At 35.2% G+C, this 17225-nt stretch overlaps 1 protein-coding gene across 16 annotated transcripts in view; it reads left to right on the top strand.

Annotated features, from left to right (window-relative positions):
* The window catches only part of ARB2A (ARB2 cotranscriptional regulator A), a 496175-nt gene that overhangs the window by 212524 nt on the left and 266426 nt on the right, over positions 1-17225 (top strand). For all 16 annotated transcript variants that reach the window (XR_002785671.2, XM_023547664.2, XM_023547667.2 and 13 more), the window contains one exon: positions 6493-6711. Coding sequence is in view for 15 of the 16 variants with exons in the window: in XM_023547664.2 (XP_023403432.1) it covers positions 6493-6711 (219 nt within the window). In the remaining variant the exon portion in view is untranslated. The remainder of the gene's footprint in view (positions 1-6492; positions 6712-17225) is intronic.

The following is a 17225-nucleotide window of genomic DNA, read 5'->3' as shown; positions in this document are numbered from 1 at the left end:
ATTAGCTGGGCAACAGTTGTTATTTCTTTTTAGTTAAATGTGTAAATGTGTGGATGTATGTTTATGTTCTTTTTATGAGAATGAGAAGCAAAGAATATAAAAGATTTCACAGTGCTGTAGCATTAAATTGTGTTTCTGTCCTCAATAATGAATGGTAAACTTATTTTTTAGTGTTATTGTGCACTTACGGTATGCTTCCATAAAAAAGATATTGATGATTACAAGGGAAATTTATGAAGTTTAAACTGCATACGGTTCTAAAACCTAGTAAAACTTAGAAACAGAGCAGGTGACAATATGGGCAAGTGCAAAGTGAATGTTTTGAAATAAATAGCACCTGGACGACCTGAGATGTCAAAACTGGAGACAAGGGTGTGTGTTTGTCAATATATCCTTCATGTTTTACAGACTCCTAAGGGAACAAGGGAAGATACAATTTCACCTTTTCTGTGCCAAAACATTTTAATTATATCTTCTTCCAACTACAGCGGTTCAGTAACCAAGGAGCTGACATTGATGCATGTGTTGATAAAGCTGCAAACATTCAAAATGAGATTAACAAAGATTTTGAGCAAAGGGTGACAGCTAATTTTGCACAGTATTCTGCATCTAATTCAGGCCAGTGTAATAATAGAATATTTTATAACTGTTTTGTTATTCAAAAGGACTTTTATGAGTATTTATGTTTGTGGATATCTTTGTGTCATACTCAAGAAATTATGTCTTATCTGTCTCATGACTTAAAACTGTTTGCATCTATGTTGTAACCCTGAAACAATATTACAGAAAAAAATACCCTCTTACGATAAGTTTTTTGAAAATGTAAATCATACTTCATCCTTAGAATTCTTTGCCATACCTTAATTTATCTTGAGCCCACTAGCTAGGAAAGGTATAGAGATTGTAAACACGTATTTTCTAATATTGCTTGGTGTGCACTAATAAAATGACCAAGAAAAGTTATATTCAATTTATTTAATTAATAAAACTGTAGTTTCTTTATGTTCTTGAGCTCCTTTGAGCACATTTCAGTGTATTTCTTTTCTCTTCTATTCTCTACTTGAAGGCAGCTGACAGTCTTCTTTCACTTTTCTTTTTGTTTGTGAAATTTTCTTTCTTTTTTTATCCACTCACTTCTCCATCTGCTTTCACTTTTGTTTGCTTGGGCCGTCTCTCATCCCAACTTGATAATGAGGAATGCAGTGTGACCCTGACCTCTATCAGCCCATGCATGACCTTCTGACTCTACCATATAACCTTTGACCTTCTCCTTGACAGCTTGATTAATTACCCTGTGTTATGATTTATGAGTAAGTGCTATGTAAAAATAATAGACAACAGGTGGTCCTCTGAAAACTTTTTGTGGCATGTTTTCTTTTACTGACTAACTTGATGAGCTATTTCAAGTTGGAAGCTTGCTAGTTACGTTAGCCCATATTTTGGTACTTTCATACCATGGAACACAGCATTAGAATTTAGGGAGCTACAAGTTGAAGCATGGTCATGACAAACATTTTACAAAATATAAGCAGGGTGCAGATACCAAAATGCACATTGGGAAGAAGCACAAAACGGAGTCAAGTGACATTTCAGGCATTTCAGTCCCAGGTCACGTCTTGAGAAAATTGCTGAAATAATGGAGGGGGCATTTTTCAAGCAGAGCTGCAGCTCCAACAGCTATGTTTACTTTTAACGCTTCACTAGTGACTTCTGATTAGTTGTCATGACCTCATCTCACTGTTGCACCGAGGATGTTGCAACAGTGGCATATACATACCCTTGTGAAAAAAGATGAGAAATAAACAGCATACGTCTTTCAGAAAAGATGAATGGACAGAGGTTTGTCCATTTTAACCATGGGCAGATGTAGTTTACAGATCAAAACACTTTGGGTTTCATTTCCCTTGAGGATGCACACCTATCTTCTTTCAAACCAAGTGGATAGAATGCTGAACTTGAACAATATGATTGATAAATCTGTGTAAAATGATGTCTTACAGAGCCTTTCTTGAAGACCAAAACGGATAGTTCCATAGGTCAAAGGATTCTACTCTGGCCCTTGACCTCTCTGGTCACATGTGGCTTTCAGAATTGGTAGGTTAATATGCAGAGCTGAGTACTTTTAGCTCATTTTTTTATTTAGCCAATCACAAGGGATTTGAAAAGATGTAGAATTTGCCATAAATTTCCATTTGCCGTATAATTGGTAATTAATAGGCAAATTAACTTGGAAAAACCTTTAGTTTTAGAAAAGTTATATTTGGGGACAAAAGTACATTCTGGTTTTGGTCAGGCATTTACAAATTTCTGTCTCTTTGCAGAATCTTCTTGCTAAGTACATATCTGTACTGATTTCACTTCTTTAGCAAGATTTCTTCTTCTTTGATCCTGTGTGCTCAGCATTACCTGTCTGTTTTAGACCTCTTTGACCTTAGCCATCATCTGCTGATTGAATGATAAACGAACTATTATTTATTAGTAATTACATCTATAGTCTTCTTAAAGGAGGCCCAGAGGCCTGTGTTTCTCTTTAAATCACAGCAAGTACTTGTGCTGAATAAAATGCTATGTCTAGCACTAAAGTTAGAGGGATACTAAGACCCCATAGTTTGTACCTTATAAACACAGGTTTCAGACTGTTTCAAGCTACAGTTATAGTTACAAAAGTATAATAAAATGGAATGGGATGAATTGAAGAGATAAAGTTTACTTTTACCAGTATCTGTTCTCTTGATCACCTCCTTGATCTTCTGCTAGACTGTGCGATCAAACATGAGAGTTAATTAACAACTTTGTGTATGCTTTGTCTCTTGAAATGTTGGATATTGGAATTGATTTGGGTAAATGATTATAAAAGATGCCGGGAGTTTTATTTATTTAGTTGTAGGATGTTAGATAATCAGTTTGATCATTTTATCTTGTTAAAGATAACAGGAGAGGTTTCCATGTATATTTGAAATGACCTAACTTTTTATCTTATGAGAAATCAGGCATGCTTAAGGAATAATTAAATATAAAAAAAAATACTTCAATGTTAAATGTTTAAGATTCCAAGCATTAGCTATGGAAGCCTCCTTTTTAGAATGGAAATGCGTAGTTCTTTTGTGATCTTATACTTAACGCTTGTTTTTATGGTGTATTTTTGTAGAATTTTACTGCTCCGTTCCACAAAGGTTACACTAGCATCTCTTTTTACCTGTTTCTGTTGTGTACTGATTGTGTTACTGGGAAGAGAAGGACTCCATTTTTTAAATGATACTTATTCTGATTTTTAAAGATGTAAATTGGTGTTATTCTGTTTGAAAGAGTTAAATTTAACAATTGGTATTTTGGGTCTACTTGACTATTTGCATTGACTCTTTGCATATATTAATGTTGACGTAGCAAAAATCTTTGTAGTTTATATTAAGGGGTTTCTTTACAGTATTACATTTAACAGAGAAAAGGTGGAAAAGGTGAAATTTTGCTACATATCCTTGGTTAGAGCATGTAGGTAAGACAGTTAACTTTATTTTGTCACTCCTTTCTCCTACTCGTTATAAAATGGCTGTGAATGGTCTCTGTGAATATTGCATTAATTAATTTATCAGAAAAAATTAAGAACAGTAATTTTTTTAACAAAATAATTGATTTTCAATAGAGACATTTATTAAAATTAGTTCTCATTTCTGCAGAAGATGTTTCTGAATGTTTCTTGGTGGTTATTACATTAATCAAATTGGCAGTCTGAAATATCTAAAGTATAAAATATTTTCTAAAAAATTTAGATATTTAAGAAGAAACATTCATTGTTGAAATCTAGATAATAAAAATTCTTTAATTGATTTACATAGCAGTGATTTAAAAGGAGAATCATTTTTCATTTGTTGATGCCTCAGTGAAAAATTGACATTGTGTCTTTATAAAATTGGACAAATGAGTCATGTAATTTTCAGTTACTTAATCAATAACTCAGACAAATACTACTTCTTTGATGATTTATGTGTATCTACATTTTATACTTATTTAGACTGGACACATCAAATTTCAGAGTCCATGTAATATCAAATAGGCACAATAACTTTCAATCCATGGTTTCCAAAAATTGATAAAAACTTGTGCTCAAGTAATCCTGATATCTCCACAGTATTATTTCTAGTGATTATGTACTTTTATGATTCTGGTTGCCATAAATTTTGTCCAAAGAGTTCACCTTTATTTGGAATTCATTCATTGTGCAAAGATGATGTTTTTAAAGTTCCACCTTGAGTTTGAAATTTTTTATACTATCATTGAAATACTGTGTATCACTATTTTCATCTCTAAGAATTCTAAGAGTCTGTTTTGGACTCGCTCTAATTCCTATATTCATATGTAAGTATAAGAAACTCAGTGTGTGTGTGTGTGTGTGTGTGTGTGTGTGTGTGTTTGTGTGCGTGTGCATGTGTGTTTAAAGTTCAGTTCACTCAAAGAAGGCAGGGAAGAAGCATGACAGGAGACCACTTACTCACAGTACAGAATCTAGTAAGGAGGCAATTTTCTTTTTGGCCTATGGTGACCTTTTTTGACTATGTTCCTCATACCAGAGACAGTATACTGAATGCCTCTATTTCACCCTGTTTAGCAGAGTGCAACAGTGTTCTTTAACTTACTTTTGGTGGGAGGAGAAGTTATAGCTGAAATTTGAGAAGGGCGTGAAAAGTTGTAAGAGGCACAAGGAAGAGGGGTAGGAACTTCCTTCAAATGTGATTTTAATAACTAGTCAAGTGTGTCCAACTGTAGAAAATCACCAACTGACAATCTGTCTACCTGACAGTGATCACAATGAATTACAAGACTTCTGAATAGCTATACAGATTAGAATAAAGCAGGACCAAATAAAATATCTTTTGTTGGTAAAACTTTGACTTGCCAGCTGAAGGACTAAAAAAAAAAAAATTTTCTCATACTTTGATGTAGAAGGTTTAAATTTAAAAATTAGTATTTTATAAGCCTTTCATGAAACAGGCATTTATCTAAAAGTTTTATGTAAAATTAAAGTACATCTCTTGAAGAATGTGTGGTGTTTTGTTAATCAAGGTGGTGTCTGTTAGTACACAGATAATTTCCACATACGTAAGAGGACTATATCTTAATTAACAGTCCTATCACTAAAATTAGAACCTCAACGATCTAGAATCCCCAAAGCAAATCAGAGTTTTAGACAGTATCATCATCTGATTGGGGGAGGAAAATTGAAAGAATATGAATAAAATTTGTATGTAGTTTGTGATATCAGCTATTTAAAAAAAAACAACCATGTACAGCATTGTGGCCTATTTCAAAATAGGATAAGTTACTCCATGTTAATATTGATTTATTATTACTGCTTTAATTTTTAAAATCATCTACTTGTGGGAGGCTTGATAGAAGGGAATTTAATTTTAAACTTCAAGTAGATTCTACAGTTATACTTTATAAAATATATATAATTTTTTTAGTAAGTAGGAAATTTAATAAGCTTAATGTTCTATATAGCTTTATGTTTTTTATCATAATAACTTTTAACTGTGACCTTACAAGACTACAGGAACATAATTGGAACACCCACAATACAGAATTGAATAGAAAAGACAAGATATGTTGTACATACTTACTAGCAGTTATTGTTTATTCTCTATTTTCTTGTGGTTAGATTCTTCTATCAGTTATAATATATAAATATTAAATGTTTCCTTAATCATACCCATAGAAATGTTTACCTTGTTAAAATTGAACCAGACAGGAAAATATATGTTTTACAAACTTAAAGAAAAAATAAAAGATTTACTAGCTCACAAGCTGTAAACTTTAGAACTTTACATGTTTCTTGGTACTAAATTTTAATAAAGAAAAATTATATTAATTTTTTTTTAAATGAAAGAAATTTTAAGATTTTAAGAGTTGCTTCTAGTACAACATTAATTTACTTTTTTTTTTTATGACTTGTCTGGCTTCCCGAAAGAAGACAGACAAATAAAATTCAAGGTGCACAAATAGACATTGTATGTTTTTTATAATATAGACATATAAGTCTGTAGAATATTTGATCAGTTTTGTTCTTTCTTAATTACTTATTCTTTCTTACTGTTCAAAAAAAAAATGCTTATTAAAAGGTAATTGTAAAGGAAAGAAAACCCCACAAAATATAGTTTGAATTGTAAACTTCAATTTGGGATACTTTATTATCTCAAAATGTATATTATAAATATTAATGTTGTTTCAAAGCATGCTTGTTATTTAATAATTTATTTTGATCATTTTGGGAAACTAGGAGATCTGAAGTACTTTTTTAATTTAAGCCTTATTAATCTGTATGTTACAATTATGTCTTTTCGTTCTTCTAGGTAATCTATGCACACAATAAAGGCAATTTAAAATGACTTTTTACTGGAAAAATAAAAACCATAATTATTAAATCACTTAGTATGTGAACTTTTTTGTGAATTAGAAATGATTTTTAAGATTCACTTCATATTTTTCATTTCAAAACAGGAAGGATATGGAGTAATAGTACTGAATCCCAATGAAAACTATATTGAAGTAGAAAAGCCTAAGATACATGTACAGTCGTCATCTGATAGTTCGGATGAACCAGCAGAAAAACGGGAAAGAAAAGATAAAGTCCCTAAAGAAACAAAGAAGCGACGTGATTTCTATGAGAAGTACCGTAACCCCCAGAGAGAAAAAGAAATGATGCAGTTGTATATCAGAGTAAGTGAGATCATTCCTTTTCTTCATTATTTCCTTTTGTTTATTTAGATTTATTTCATATAAATTATTTTGTTTATGTTTTTTCAAAAAGAAATTGTTAATTTTTGGCCATCCATTTCCCATGAGTGTCTACTTCTTGGAAGGAATGTTTTCTATTAATCAATATTTAAAAAAAAATCATTCGTATTTCAGTGTGATATTTTAAGCGTCAAATGCAAATGCTATGTTTTGTGTCATACACTCTTTCAAGGAAATTTTTCTAAAGTAATTTCATTGTGATGTATGCAGAAGGAAGAAAACTTTCCAGTCCAACATTCCAACATATTTTTTGAAGATATTATCCATAAGAGAAAGTACACACAGCCTAATAATTTTAATACATATTACCTGCTGAATTAATAAAACTATACAAAACGTCAGTCTTCATCTGGGGTGGTAACAGTTTCACTGGATAGTACATTGTTTTTCTCTGAGCAGCTATCTATCCACTGTCTCAGCTTAACTTCAGAAAGCAAATAGAGGGAGAAAGAATAATTAATTTCTTAATAAATATTTAAGCTAGAATAGTTTAGGAATAGTGTAATGAGGGAGCTCTGTCCTTTGCTCTCTTCTTACCCAGTGAACCTTTGCACTTTGTAGTGCTAGCAGCACTACCAGGGGGCAGAAAACAATTTTATTTCCACTTTGACACATTATACTTGATATACATACCATGCCTTATATATTGGAAGCATATTCATGCGATTTTCAAGGCCCTTATTATGGACTCTGGAAGTTTAATTTAGGGGTAAGACATGTCAGAAATGCCACTGGGTAACTAAAACAGTAAATTGTTATGTTCTTCAAGTAAGCAATTCAGAACATTTAAACACAGATTAATTAACATTTTATAAGTTGCACTGTAGGGTAGAAGTTTCAAATTATATGACTTGAGCAATTTTTACATTTACTTAAAAAGATAATTAATAAAATATTTCATACTACCTTTAAAGGGAAGTACATTGCTTGTTAAGTTATTTATTTTATTATACTTCTGGTTCATGGCATAATCACTATACTTCTTGGAATTGTGCTTCATACATTCAAGACATTTGGTCAGTCTGCCCAGTGAGTTATGACAGTAAAACTAGTGAAAGCAGTATATAAATCTTGAAGACCCAAAATGTATACTGACCAAGAATACCCAAAGCACTTCATGTAAGTTAAGTAAAAGATGGCCATATTACATTTAAATTTCTCAAAACCATCTCACTACTTAATATGTTATTTGATGAGTAAAAACAATTACTAGATTTGGAATGAATGAGTAGCTTGCTTGATCTAATCTAATTGCATCACCGCCTTTCTTTTCTGCAACTGCATCGGGATCATGATGTCACTTTCTCCTCTATCATTTGTCCGAACTTTTCTACTGTTTGATCCAGTCTGTCAACTCAGGTTTTATGACAGAGTTCGAAAAATTAATTCTGATATGCAGATGCCATGAATGAATTGTATAAGCTTTTTGAAATGTGCAAATCATTAACAGTATTCACTTGCTTATATAAAATGCAAACAAAAAGTGATTTTGTGTATTTTTTTTGTTTCTTCATGAGCAGTTTCTTTTATTTGCCTTATGACGTGTATAGTGTAAGCATCTAGTTCAGAAATCTGGCCTGTAGGTTTTCATTCTTATTTCCTGTTCTCTCTTTATCTTGTCACCATTGCTTTCGTTTGTTTTCTCTTCTTGCCTTATTTGTGTACATTTTCATTATTTTCCTTTTTACATCTGCCTTACTTATCTTTGCATCTGTTTTTCTTACAAGGAAAAAAAATCTTTTTGTGTTGCTTCGTCCTTAAGACCTCCTCTCTTTTCCTTTTTTTTTTCTTCAATTCTTTTTGACCTTGTTTACTCTTCTGCTGTTTTCACTTCTTTTCCTTATTTTGGCTTTCCGTCTCTTTCTTTTCCTCTCTGATCCAGGCTCCCATGGAAAGCATTAAAAGAAAAGACAAAAATAGGCTTACTCAGATAGCACAACTTTGTATCTGATCATTTTAGCTATAAAAATTTTTTTTCTTAATTAACATCCTTTCTCCTAAACTCTCCCAGAATTATGCAGAATAGCAGAGGTAAGCTGGCATTCTTCAAACATGTTTCTAGATAGTAAGCCTTGATCGTATAGTGGGAGAGAGAAGGATGGTTGATTTTGTGGAAGGTGAATTAATTCTTAGGTAGTTTTGATCCACTTTTTCTGGTGCTCTCCTTACCTCTGCTTGTTCCCAAATAACAAGCGTTTGTAATTTTAGGACTCAAATCATGGTACATGACGAAGATAAATTAACTTGTATTTGTATACTATTTCACTGTTTATATTTTCCAGTTGATCGTCTGTTTTCAACAACGCCATGAGGTGGTTGTTATTGTTAGGTGCCATTGAGTCAGTTCCGTCTCATAGCGCTCTATGTAAAACAAAACGAAACACCCCCTGGTTCTGTGCCAACCTCACAATTGTTTTTATGCTTGAGCCCATTGTTGCAGTCACTGTGTTAATCCATCTCATTGAAGGTCTTCCTCTTTTTTGCTGACCCTCTACTTTACCAAGCATGATATCCTTCTCCAGGGTCTGATCCCTCCTGATAACATGTCCAAAGTATGTGAGACAAAGTCTCACCATCTTTGCTTCTTAGGAGCATCCTGGCTGTACTTCTTCCAAGACAGATATCTTTGTTCTTTTAGCAATCCATGGAATATTCAGTATTGTTCGCCAACACCCCGATTCAAAGTCATCAGTTCTTCTTCTGTCTTCCTTATTCATTGTCTGGCTTTTGCATGCATGTGAGGCGATTGAAAACACCGTGGCTTGGGTCAGGCAGACCTTAGTCCTCAAGGTAACATCTTTGCTTTTTAACACTTTAAAGAGATCTCTCGAAGCCGATTTGTCCAATGCAATGCATCTTTTAATTTTGTGACTGCTACTTGCATGGGTGTTGACTGTGGATCCAAGTAAAATGAAATCCTTGACAACTTCAGGCTTTTCTCCATTTATGATGATGTTGCTCACTGGTCCAGTTGTGAGGATTTTTGTTTTCTTTTTAGTTTTTTTTTTTTATGTTGAGCTGTAATCCACATGGAAGGCTGTGATCTTTGATCTTCATCAGTAAGTGCTTCGAGTCCTCTTCACTTTCAGCAAGCAAGGTTGTATCATCTGCATATCATAGGTTGTTAATGAGTCTTCTTCCAATCCTGATGTTCTTCTTCATATAGTCCAGCTTCTCGGATTATCTGTTCAGTGTACAGATTGAATTAGGTTCCCTTGTTCTGTTTGAACAACTGCTTCTTGGTCTGCGTACAGGTTCCTTATGAGCGCAAGTACATGTTCTGGAATTCCCATTCTCAACAATGTTATCCATAATTTGATATGATCCACACAGTCAAATGCCTTTGCATAGGCAATGAAACACAGGTAAACATCTTTCTGGTATTCTCTGCTTTCAGCTAGGGTCCATCTGACATCAGCAACGATATCCCACGTGCTCTTCAGAATTTGGCTTGAATTTCTGGCCATTCCCTGTCCACAGACTGCTGCAATTGCTTTTGAATGATGTTCAGCATAATTTTGCTTGCATGAGATATTAATGATATTGTTTGATAATTTCTGCATTTTGTTGGATCACCTTTCTTGGAGATAGACATAAATATGGATCTCTTCCAGTTGGTTGGCCAGGCAGCTGTCTTCCAAATTTCTTGGCATAGATAGTAGAGAGTACTTCCAGTGCTACATCCATTTGTTGAAACATCTCAGTTAGTATTCTGTCAATTTCCAGAGCCTTGGGTTTTTTTTTTTTTGTTTGTTTGGTTTTGTTGTTGTGCTTTAAGTGAAAGTTTACAAATCAAGTAATACAAAAACTTACATACACCTTGGTATGTACTCCTAGCTGCTCTCCCCCTAATGAGACAGCACACGCCCCCTCTCCACCCCGTATTCCCTGTGCCCATTCAACCAGGTCCTAGTCCCCTCTGCCTTCTCATCTCGCCTCCAGACAGTAGCTGCACCTATAGTCTCATGTGTCTGCTTGAGCCAATAAGCTTACTCCTTACCAGTATCATTTTCTATCTTGTAGTCCAATCCAATCGCTGTCTGAAGAGTTGGCTTCAGGAATGGTTCCAGTCTTGGGCGAAGAGAAAGTCCGGGAACCACGGCTTCCAGGGTCCCTGTGGTCTCAGGCAGACCATTAAGTCTGGTCTTTTTATGAGAATTTGATGTCTGCATCCCTCTGTTCTCCTGCTCCATCAGGGATTCTCTGTTGTGTGCCCTGTCAGGCAGTCATCGGTTGTAGCCAGGCACCATCTAGTTCTTTTGGTCTCAGGCAGATGTCTCTGGTTTATGTGGCCCTTTCTGTCTCTTGGGCCAGAGCCTTGTTTTTTTCCAATGCCTTCAGTGCAGCTTGGACTTCATCCTTCAGTACCACGGGTTCTGATTATATATTACCTCCTGAAATGCTTGAGCTTTGACCAATTCTTTTTGGTATTGTAACTCTGTGTATTTCTTCCATCTCCTTTTGATGCTTCCTTTGTCATTTAATATTTTCCCCATAGAATCCTTCAGTATTGCAACTTGAGGCTTGAATTTTTTCTTCAATTTATTCATCTTAAGAAATGCTGAGTGTGTTCTTCCCTTTTCATTTTCTATCTCCAGGTCTTAGCACATGTCATCATAATACTTTATCTTCTCAAGACACTCGTTGAAATCTTCTGTTCAGCTCTTTTGCGTCATCATTTTTTCCTTTTGCTTTAGATACTCGACATTCAAGAGCAAGTTTCAGAGTCTCTTCTGACATCCATTTAGGTCTTTTCTTTCTCTCCTGTCTTTTTAATGACCTCTTGCTTTCTTCACATATGATATCCTCAATGTCATTCCACAATTTGTGTGGTCTTCGGTCATTACTATTCAACATGTCAAATCTACTCTTGAGATGGTCTCTAAATTTAGATGGGATATACTCAAGGTCATGCTTTGGCTCTCTTGGACTTGTTCTAATTTTTTTCAGTTTCAATTTGAACTTGTGTATGAGTAATTGATGGTCTGACATGCAGTCAGCCGCTGGCCTTGTTCTGCCTGATGATATTGACTTTTTCCATTGTCTCTTTCCACAGATGTGGTCGATTTGATTCCTGTGTATTTCATTTGGCAAGGTCCATGTGTATAGTTGCTGTTTATGTTGGTGAAGCAGGGTATTTGCAATAAAGAAATCATTCGTCTTGTAAAATTTAATCATGCAATCTCCAGCATGGTTTCTATCACCAAGGCCGTGTTTTCCAACCACTGATCCTTCTTCTTTGTTTCCAACTTTCTCATTCCAGTCACCAGTAGTTATCAGTGCATCCTAATTGCACATTCGATCAATTTCAGACTGCAGAAGTGAGTAAAAGTCATCAGTTTCTTCATCTTTGGCCTTAGTGATTGGTGAGTAAATCTGACTAATAGTTGTATTAACTGGTCTTCGTTGTAGGTGTATAGATATTATCCTATCACTGACAGTGTTGTACTTCAGGATAGATGTTGAAGTGTTCTTTTTGACAATGAATGCAATACAATTTCTCTCAAGTTGTCATACCCAGCATAGTAGACTACATGATTGTCTGATTCAAAATGACCAATGGCAGTCCATTTCAGCTCAGTAATGCCAAGGATCAATGTTTATGTGTTCCATTTCATTTTTTATGACTTCCAATTTTCCTAGATTTGTACTTTGTACATTCCGTGTTCTGATTACTAATGGATATTTGCAGCTGTTTCTTCTCATTATGAGTCGTGTCACATCAAGAAATGAAGGTCCCAAAAGCTTAACTCCATTCACGTCATTAAGGTTGACTTTACTTTGAGGAGGTAGCTCTTCCCCAGTTGTCTTTTGAGTGCCTTCCAACCTGGGGGGCTCATCTTCTGGTGCCATATCGGACAGTGTTCCACTGCTATTCATAAGGTTTTCACTGGCTAATTCTTTTCAGAAGTGGACCGCTGGGTCTTTCTTCCTAGTCTGTCTTAATATGGAAGCTCAGCTGAAACCTGTCTGCCATGGGTGACCGTGCTGGCATTTGAACACCGGTGGCATAGCTTCCAGCATCACAACGACACACATATCCCCACAGTATAACAAAATGAAAGACAAGTGGGAGAAAAACAAAATGCTTACCTGAAATATGAAAACTAAACCATATGTAATGCAAGCATGATATAATGTGGTAATCTACATCTGATGATGGTAAAGATAGGTTTTTAGCCTGTTATCATTTAACAGATACTATTTAAGGAGTTTTTATTTAAGGAGTGGCGCAGTGGATAAGTGTTAGGCTGCTAACAAAGATGTCGGCAGTTCAAATCCACCAGTCACTCCTTGGAAACCCTATGGGGCAGCTCAACTCTGTCCTATAGAACTGCTTTGAGTTGGAATCGACTTGACTGCAACAAGTTTGGATTTTGTTTTTTTGGGGGGTGGAGCAAAAGGTTTACATTTGGCTACTAACCTAAAGGTTGGCAATTCACGCCCACTCAGTGGTACCAAGAAGAAAGGCCTGGTGATCTGCTTCTGTAAAGATTACAGTCAAGAAAATCCTATGGGGCAGTTTTACCCTGTAATATATGGGGTCACTGTGAGTCGGAATCAACTTGAGAGCAGCAGGTAACAAGTATTGAATGTGTATAAACTATATGTAGTAAAACCTACAAGGTGCAGACCCTGTTTAAGGTGGAAACCTATCAGAGAAGGAAAACTCAAATATTTTCCACTAAATGGTGTGATAAAAAGTGGTAAGATCGCACTCTGTTAAAAGCCGAAAAGTTGCAAGACTTGGAAAAGTAAGGCAGCCCTGTTGAGTTATAGCTCTCACAAGTTTCAGTGTATATATATTTTTCTCTTAATAAGATCACTATTATTGATTCCAAGTTACAGATGAGGAGGCTGTGGGTCAAAAAGTTTTAGTAATTTCTCATGGTCATGTAGCTATTAATGTGAGCTCCATGACAGCAGAGACTTAGTCTGTTTTACTCACTGGTATATCCCCAGGGAGCCCTGGTGGTGTAGTGGTTAAGAGCTTGGCTGCTAACCAGAAGATTGGCTGTTCACGTCCACTAACCGCTCCTTGGAAATCCCACAGGGCAGTTCTCCTCAGTCCTATAGGATCACTATGAGTCAGAATCAACTCAACTGCAGTGAGTTGTTTTTTGTTGTTTGTTTGTATCACCAGGGCCTAGAACAGAGCCTTCACAATAGAGGTTTGTAGAACAGAGCCTTAACAATAAATTTTTGTTGAATAAATAAAGCGGTAGAGCCAGGATTAAAATCCCAAACTACTACTACTTTTTTTTTTCAATATGTCCTACATCATAGAATTATGCTAATTGATTCTTCTGTGAGGAAACGTTCAAACCAACAAATTGTTCCCTACCCAATCCAGTGGCTGAGATAATACTCCAAAAACTAATGTTAAAAAGCCATTATGCCAATATTTATTTGATACCTTGATTTATATATTTTCATATGAATATATGAAAGTGGGATGCCCTATTTTTTTCTTAGTTTTATCACGGTGCTAAAATTATGAATGAAAACGGAAATAGTTTTTCCCGACCTACTGCAGTTTGTACTTAACACACTTGTTCATAAGAATAGAGCCAGACTACTTTTTTTTTTTACTGTGTCTATTCTACCTCTACCCTGTAAGTACCTGTGCTTCTTGAAATCTGTAACTTTGTTTCCCTTTTTCCTCCTAATCTAAATCCTATCCATGTTGTAGTGCCCAGCTGAAATTCCACCTCTTGCTTTAACAAAGAGAGATTTTTTTCCTTACAGAAAAGTAAGCTAACCATCCAAATTCAGGGTGTCAGCTCCAAGGGGAAGGCTTTCTCTCTGCTGGCTCTGGAGGGAGGTCCTTCTCATCAATCTTCCCCTGGACTCGGAGCTTTTCCACACAGGAACTCCAAGTCCAAAGGACGCCCTCTGCTCCCAGCACTTCTTTCTTGGTGGTATGAGGTCCCCCCTATCTACTTGCTTCTGTCTTTTATATCCTAAAAGAAACTGGTTCAAGACAGGACACAATCCAATCCCGTAGATTGAGTCCTGCCTCATCAGCACAACTGCCACCCATCTCCCCTCATTACCATCACAGAGGCAGGGTTTACAGCACATAAGAAAATCATGTCAGATGTCAAAATGGTAGAAAAAGCCATCCACTTGTGGTAATTTCTGTTTTGGCAGCACTAGATGACTAAGATGATGAGTCAGAACCCACTTGGCAGCACCTTGAAACAACCACATATTGAGGTATCGCTTGTATTTTTGTCTCATACTATTATTAGTGTTACCAATTTATGTTCAGTGCCTTTCCACTAGATTTCCCCACAATTCTCTAGATCTTTGAGTATGCTTTGTGGATTTTGGCATTGCATGTCTATCTTGAGAATAAGCAGATATGAACCAGTTTTTCCAGCAGTGCAAAGCACATTGTAAGGAAGCCAGGAACTAATACTGAACTCACCCATTAGAATCTAATCCCTTGGAAGGAGACCAAAACAAAAGACCAGATCTTAGTCTGAATGATGTGCCCTCCATCATGGAAATGAGGGTTATTCTTTTATTAAACTGGAGCATAACAGGACTAGTACTCAGACAAAGAAAAAAGGTCATTAATAGAACTCTAGAGTACATAGGTGAAGTATAGGCAAAAGTGACTTGGTGCTGATCAACCTAATGTTGAGTTAAAAAAAACCATTGCCATTGAGCCGATTCTAACTCATAGCGACCCTACAGGACAGAGTAGAACTGCCCCTTTGAGTCTCCAAGGAGCACCTGGTAGACTGCTTACACTTTTCTTCCCTAAGGTGAGACTAGTTACGGCATGTGGTAACGGGAACTAAAGAAGATGGGATTAGACCAGCAGGTTTAAAAAAAAATAAGATGTTGGGAGGAGGAGTGGAGAAAGAGTGGTTACGTGGCCACAGAAGGAAAAATCAAATGTAGTGGAGGCATTTACAGATAGGGATCTTTGCAGAGCCTGGCATTGCACATTAAAGATACTTAAATATTTATGGACTGATTGCTTGTTGACACCCATCAAAAATCTTATTCCTTAGCATGTGAAATATTTGGTGTTGTCTAGTTTTCTGACTGATTTTTTCAGCATTCATGTGAATTTTTGCAATTGTTCAGAAACAGCGAACTCTGATAAAGTGAAGCTTTCTTTGAAAAAATGTTTTTGATATTCTGTCTTGAGTAGTGTTCATAATATTGGTGAGGACCAATACATGTCATTCTGTCTTATTCTCTTGTGTTCTGTACTGGTGTCACTGGAGACATTTCTACCTAGTGTCTTAACAACCAATTTGGTTTATTAATATCACAACCAATGATTGTTCTATCTTTGGAACCATTTTATTTTCCTAATATATTCAAGCACCAGAATAGGGATTATTGAAACACATTTTTTTTTCCTTTGGTATCTAGTAAATAGCCAAAATCTCAAGTTTTTGCCAATATGTAGTATATATACACAGTCAGAGGTAAAGTGGAATCCAGACCTAAAACTTTAAGATTAGCAAAATATAATTTTACTTTATCTGCTAAATCAACATAAATAGATATTACTAACTAGTGGATTGTGTAGCACATTTCTGATGCATTGGGAGCTGAGCTTGAGAGATCAAAGTACTTAATGTTTCATGTGGCAACGTTCCTTAACTATGAAATAATATACTTGTTGGCATATATTATAGTTTATTAAGAGGATTGATTTGGTCTGAGCAATAAACATCATGTCAGACATGCCTGGCAGGAAAACCTGCTTAATATGTTTTGTAATAAGACAGAATTTTTTGTTCTTGAAAACATCTGCCAACTGAATTCAAGAGTGAAGACAGAAAATGTCATCAATTTAGTGGTGATCCTATAAATTTAGTTTCTTTTTGAGCACCACGTATCAAGACATACAAAATTCCCAATGTTGATCACCACTGGTTATAGTACTTTGTAAAACGATGAAACAAAAACATTTTATTTTTATCTAATGTGCTAATTAATTCATAATGAATTTTAATATTTCAAATGATAAAATTTTAACAAGCATCTTGCCAGCAGATCATTTTTTAAAGCATCTGTTTCTAATGTGTTGGATGGATTGAGAACTGAGTCAAATGGCTAAATATGTACATATATTCTTTTAAAAAACATATTTCCACTCCCATAATTACAGATACACTATTTTTTTCCCCTTAGACCACCAGGGGCTGCTGCTGTTCGTATTGCATTTTGCTTTCCCCAGAAACTGAATACCCCAGTCATACTACATCTCTAAAAGAATTGTATTTTTAGCCCAAATCTCTTAAAATGGTTTAGCTGGTAACTTCACATGATCAATCCAGAATATTATTAATTTACATATTTTCTACATTCTAAGGCATTTATCTGTATTTTTCCAAATTAACTTAATACTTGTAGTCGTTGAAGGTAGATTCTGACACAATAGCTATTTTTTTTTATAATTT

Source organism: Loxodonta africana, chromosome 2, assembly GCF_030014295.1.
Source record: "Loxodonta africana isolate mLoxAfr1 chromosome 2, mLoxAfr1.hap2, whole genome shotgun sequence".
In the NCBI taxonomy this organism is placed as follows: domain Eukaryota; kingdom Metazoa; phylum Chordata; class Mammalia; order Proboscidea; family Elephantidae; genus Loxodonta; species Loxodonta africana.
Note: the sequence above shows the minus strand (reverse complement) of the source record. Positions and strands in the feature narration are given on the sequence as shown.